This window comes from Arachis hypogaea, chromosome 10 (genome assembly GCF_003086295.3).
Source record: "Arachis hypogaea cultivar Tifrunner chromosome 10, arahy.Tifrunner.gnm2.J5K5, whole genome shotgun sequence".
Lineage (NCBI taxonomy): Eukaryota > Viridiplantae > Streptophyta > Magnoliopsida > Fabales > Fabaceae > Arachis > Arachis hypogaea.
In genome coordinates this window covers 93,787,286-93,793,619 of record NC_092045.1, presented here as the reverse complement: position 1 = coordinate 93,793,619, position 6,334 = coordinate 93,787,286, and the positions used below count along the sequence as shown (strand labels likewise).

Genomic DNA, 6,334 nt, shown 5'->3' with positions numbered 1-6,334 from the left:
ATATGGACATTAATCCTAAATATGGGGGATTGCTCATCAAATATTGATAAGCATTATAATTTGCCACATTAGGATTATAGTGAGTCGGTATACCCATTGGAGGGTAACTTGGAGGAGCTGTGGGTTATACATGGGATTATTCCTTGTATTGACCGTACCTCCCATAAATCCTGTGTTAGAATTTTCTATTGGGGGAGAGTAATTTGGGACAATCCATATACAGGCCATGTACTAGGTACCGTCAAAGGGACTCCTTCTATGATCACAAGGTTCATCCTACGATTTGATGGGACAATCTTTGTCTCAGGATCTCTGGTATTTTTACTAGTGTTATTATTCAACGTATCCGTTGAAGTAGAGACTCTATCAAACATTATTAATTTGTCACTGCGTAATCGCATGCATAATTTTGACATATTAACTTAACTCAGTGTCCCACAAGGCATGCCAATTTGTTTTACTTGATTTTTGGTAACGTCGACAAAGTGTCGAATCAAGTTTGTATCAAGATCTTAATTCGGGGAGTAGATATGACTCCTTTAAAAAAGAGTGGACTCGACCTGAAATTACTTAATGTTTGTGTCAAAAATGAATAAAATGTATGAAATGCAAATTCACGAAAATGTCAAAAAATAAATAAAATTCAAACAAAGTGATAGTCAAAATAAAATAAACAAAAATGCTCTAAAGGAAAAAGTCAAAATAAAATAATCTTAAAGATAAAAATAACAAAACGAAAAATGGATGAATAAATATGAACCATAAATAAAATAGTAAATAACTTGAAGTTTAAAATAAATGAAAAGGAAATTAAAGTACTTGAAAAGAAAAACAAAGTAATAAAATAAATTAGAAATAAAAGAAAAAATAAAAGAAATAAATAAACAAAAAAAAAAAATTTCAAACACTTATTTGCACTGGCACTCCATAATTTTCTTTGATATTAGTGTAATTTGGATTTTTGAAGAATTTTAGTGTGATTGTGAATTGTTATGATTGAAATCCTTGGTTCCTTCTCAACTTCTTCTATTTATGGACCATGAAGATATATTTATAGAATGTTTTTTTCTTTCTATGATCTAACTTTCTTCTTTTTTCTCAACTCATAACCTTATCTTGACCATAAAAAATCTTATCATCCATGTTTGACGTCCCACATTTTCACTTTCATTAGTCTCAAAGTCCCGTAATCTCTTTCCCATAACCATGTATGATTTGGTTTTATGATACTCTTTCAACTCCACTGCTATGATACTCTATTCATATAATACAATCAATGTTTATATTAGTCAACCTCACGACTGGTCGAAATTCCGTACCAACAGAATGTGTTATCCATTTTTATTAAAGATAAAAGTATATCAAACCAAGAAAAGTGGGCATTGATTTCATGTAAGCTTGAACGAACCAACCTTGAGTTAGTACAAAAGGATGAACATAGTGGAACGATTCGCGGGTACGGAATGTCAACAAACGCTGCAATAGATGTCAACGATTTGTAAATGGCTGAGATTATGGCACGTGGTGGAAAGGTCACTCAGATCATATCATATCATAACATTGGTAGCTATTGTTGTTATTGTCGGTAGGAAAACATTTCTTCTGTCATGTCAAAGTGTAACCATATTATTATCTGTATCTATCTTTTTTCTTTTTCTTTACCTAATGACATGAATCCCATTTAGTTTAGCAGGCCAAAACCAAAACATATATATAGGGGAATGAACCCGTCTTTCTTGTCTTTAATTGTAATCATCATCTTATTCTTATTTATGGACCAATAACAAATCTTCTAGGAAATTTTCAACGACATGACCGACTCCATTAAGGCATATTGTCGGGAATGGACAACGACAACAGAAAGCCCTTAACAAAAAGAAAGAAACCTAAGACAAGTTACAGCCTACGGAAAGAAAGATACAAAGACAAAACTGTTTAAACATGATGACCGATAACCCCGTCACAATACGAAATTCACTAACAAGAATGGCATATATATGTACTTGTCAAACTTGCTCTCACATTGATATGCCACCAGAATAATTATCACAAATGAAGCCTCCATCCAATATTTTCATCTCATCTTGCTCCTGCATCACACCAACACACACTGAATATGTCAGCATACTGGCAGTTAGTTATTCTTAGCCAAATTAATGAAATCCGTGGCACATTTTAATCTATTACAAATTAAGGGTATATTTAGTTAGGGGTAAAAATGACTTGAAATTTGCATAGATATGCTTTATAGGGAAACAAGAAGCAAAAGAAACAGAATATTACTAAGTCTCATGTAGGGAAATACGAACCAAAAGCAAACTTCTATAGGGATCCTTCAATCTTCACTATAATGCATAGATGTTGTTACCTGTTTCATCATTGAACTGACCAAGTCTTCCAGGGAACCAACATTATTAGAGAAGTTACCCTGCTGAGACTTCTGCTGGTTCATGATATTCACCTGATGCGGTTTCAATGAGGTCCCTTTCGCTAACTTTGTCATCGCATCGCGCTTCATTTGCAAGCTATCACCATAATTAAACTCCAAGTTTCTGTGTAAGGTTGAGTTTATTGTTGTGTGACCAACAGAACTCGAACCTGGGGCCACAGTGTTTATTGTGTTACAAACAGCATTTGAATGGTAGCTAGCATCTTCATTGCGATCATCCCAACCTTGAAATGGCACATCACTATTGCTTACATGACCAGTTCTATTAGCTAAAATCACAGCTTGGGAGTGTGTATCTATCAACGAATTGTAGGACTGGTTAGGCAGCAAAGAGATGGATGAAGAAACACTCAGATTCCCTTCTTGCAAGGGTAAAGAAGCCATGTTATCTGTAGCAGGTATTGCCGTCTGTCTAAAACTTTCGCTTGAAGGGTAAGAACCGGTCTGGATCCCAGATGATTGCACAGCACTAGACCAATTATCACTGTATCTACCTTGATCCAGCAAAGAGAATGGGAGTTCTGAATGTTGGGAAGGTACCGAAGAAGATAAGTTTTCGTATTCTAAAACCCCTTGTGTGTCTTGTGGCCGTGCTTCCAACATCAAGGCATTGTTTGAGCTACCAAGAAGCGGGGGATGCGCGCCGGATGCTACTCTTGATTGTGGATCCGGGAGTTTATTTGAGACAGGAAAATTTGTTTTAGCATCAATACCAGTGGTCAAGTTCTGAACAGGAATAACACCCTTATTGTGTTGCAATGGATCAAGCCCCATAGGCACCTGCATTCCATGAACACCATTCTGATTAACAGGAACAATGGACGACCGATACTTCAGCTGCTCAACAGTTGAGCTGTTTAGATTCTGTGATTGACCCAAGTGAAATGCTCCTGAAGAAGGGAATCCATGCACATTCAATCCAGCAGGAGTGTTCAGTCTGCTAACCATCCCATTCGGCGGAAAGGACCTGAAAGCATTGTTAGGAAACTGTCCCGAGCCACTCAATGCTTGCAAATGTCCAACGCCACTCAGAGAACCCATTCTCAAGTAGGATGGATCTGCACTCCCTAGGGCCGCCACCATATTCGCCTGTTGGTTCGCTACACAGCTGATTCGTTTCAGATAAAGCCTATATTTCTACAGACAATGTGTAACCGGTAAATAGTATGCAAATGATGACAAGGTTCATGTTATATTAAACTATACCAAAAAGAAATAATAATAAAGGGCAACAGAAATTGCCTGGAGATGGCTCGCCACATTTTCCCTCGTCAGTTTGTCAACATTCATCAAATCAAGAATCTTCTTAGGTACAGCCTCTGCCAAGTAAACAACATTATTTCAGCAATGGGAAAATCATCATAATAATTCCGAACAAAATAGTCATATCCTGATTGATGAAATGAGAGTAAAATTATAGCTGAACAACATACTGTCAATGCCTAACTGATTAACAGCAGCAACAAACTTGCGGTGAAGCTCCACAGACCAAACAACACGAGGCTTCTTCTGGGCCGAAGGATCCTCATTGTCATGGCCATTATCTTGCTCCTCATCTTCTTCATCATCCTGATCCTTCCTTTTCTTATTCAGCTTCCCATTTTGTTCTGAATTTCCTGTTCCTGCTGAGCCTAGCACATTGCCGCCCTCCGAACTAGGCTTGTCGGAGTTCCTGGTTTTGTTCTTCTCCTTCGAATCAAACTTCTTTCTCCTAATCACATGCTGCCAAATGTTCTTGAGCTCTTCAATTCTCACAGGCTTTAGTAGATAATCACAAGCTCCATGAGAAATCCCCTTCATCACAAGCTTTGTATCACCATTTGCGGACAACACTATATTCAACAAACATTTCATACCCATCAAATGTTTGCCACACAATCACTCAAAAGCAATTGAAAATAACTTGAAACAGATTTTTAATTAACGCTTGACCTCCTTATCTTAGTTTAATATTTAGAATGAAAAGGACTAACCCTATTACACAAAAAAACTAGAAAACCAAACCCTAATTATTGGTTTTTAACTTTGTAACTAATTGGATTGATAATCATATAAAAAATAGGGCAAGAATGAATTGGTGAAGATTGGCATTAAGACTAAGAAATCCCCACATACTTATGACAGGTAGGTCCATTTCCAGTCCCACAAGCTCAAGAAGCTTAAATCCATCCATGTCTGGCATGTGCACATCACTTATTACAAGGTCAAACTTGTTCTCTCTCAACAGCTTCAATGCCTTTATTGCTTGGCTAGTTGTGGTAACTGCAAGAACACCATCAACCATCCAATCTATCTGTTATTATTATGTGACAAAATCTAGTAGAACAAAGCAAGAATCAAAAGAAAAGGGAAGCTAACCATGATATTGACATCTTCTGAGAAGAGTTTCTAGAACCATTAGGCAAGTGGGGTCATCATCAACTGCAAGAACACGCATTCCTTTGGGGAACTGATCACTGCTATCATCAACACCATTCTCCATGGTCATCTTTTCTTCTTTCCTCTAACAAAACGAACCAGAGTTATCGATAAAGCTTCTTGCTTTTATGGATCTAGAACAAAATGGAGGAGAGGAGGGGAAACACTGGTCAAAAAGAATAAAAATTGGATTTTTATTGTTGAAGGAATAGGCATATAAGGAAAAGAAGAGGGTGAGAACCAAAGACTAACAAAAAAAAGGAAACAAGTTAATGAAAAGGTTTGTGTCTTTTTGTGCATATATATGTGCCTGTGAATGTGTGTGAAGCTGTGGAATCAGAAAGTGAAAGAAACAGGTAACTATCTATGGAAAATTGGACTGTATAACAATCATAGATAAATTCAAAATTTGATTATTATTATTAAGTGTGATGAGAAGTTGATGAAAATGAAGATGATGCTTTCATCCATCACTGTGAAATTCATAAAATTTTATCAACTATCAAACAAGGAATCTAAATAATTAGTTACCTAATTTGTGCACATTAAACGTTATACTATATAATATTACCAAATATAATTCATATATTTATCTGGATTTAATTTCCTCAATTTACTCCTCAAATCTAATATTTCTCTTTTTTTCTCCTCAAATATTAATTACTAGCAGATGTTAAAACAGTTTAAATTATTATTATGAACAATCTATAATGGTATTAGGCCCCATCATCTTTCAACTTTGGCACAGGCATGTAGAAAGAATCAGAGGGAAGTGGATGCTGATGATGATGCAAATATGCAATTCAAAGTTTGTGGTGCAGCCAAGGAATGAATGAGGCAAAAACCAGCGCGTGCTTGTCACGCGCTTAAACGTAAACTGGAAAAGTGGAGAACCGAATCCAATCAGAATATTTTCCCATTCGTTGGACACTGTTTGGATAGAAAATGACTTCTATAACTTGATTAACTTCTACTTACATTTGTTTTAATCTTTTATGTAATATGATAGAAAGCAGAATAAATTCATTTTCTTACCTTTAAATGATTATTAGTATCATCACTTAAAATTGCATGTTAAATTGTTGAATTGATTTATTACTTTCCTCTTCTTTTTTCTTTCTTTTTTATTTATTTATTTTTTTGGTTTTTTTGATATTTCGAAATCCGACATGATAATGATTAATTCGTCATGGACCTAAGACTGACAAATGGAGTTAAATCTGCCGGGCCAATCCGTATAACCTGATAAAAAAGGTAGGTCGGACTGAAAAATTAGGACTGCTAAAGAACAAAAGCCCATCTAACCTGTACTGCTTAAACCACGTGTTTTGGCGGGGTCGAACGGGCTTCCCCGCCGGGATTATTTTTTTGGCAAAGAGGTATTTTTGCAATTTTTTTTGGCCAAAATCCAACTTCTTTTAATCCAATTTACAAGAGTATGAAGATGAAAATTGAGAGTTTTGGATT

The 6,334-nt window shown here is 35.9% G+C and overlaps 1 protein-coding gene across 2 annotated transcripts; it reads right to left on the bottom strand.

The window, feature by feature from the left end:
- Window positions 1–1,732: 1,732 nt before the first annotated feature.
- Window positions 1,733–5,832, bottom strand: LOC112715965 (two-component response regulator ARR14). 2 transcript variants are annotated; one of them, XM_025767806.3, is made up of 6 exons: window positions 4,808–5,832; window positions 4,565–4,711; window positions 3,883–4,281; window positions 3,692–3,768; window positions 2,369–3,586; window positions 1,733–2,090 (listed from the first exon to the last, which is right to left on the bottom strand). In XM_025767806.3, exons 1-6 carry the CDS (start codon window positions 4,935–4,937, stop codon window positions 2,019–2,021), a joined length of 2,043 nt encoding a protein of 680 aa, XP_025623591.1. In that variant the 5' UTR covers window positions 4,938–5,832; the 3' UTR covers window positions 1,733–2,018. The 2 variants fall into 2 exon arrangements, with proteins under 2 accessions (XP_025623591.1, XP_025623592.1); XM_025767807.3 differs by having other exon boundaries at window positions 2,310–3,586; window positions 4,808–5,706.
- Between the last annotated feature and the right edge of the window lie 502 nt (window positions 5,833–6,334).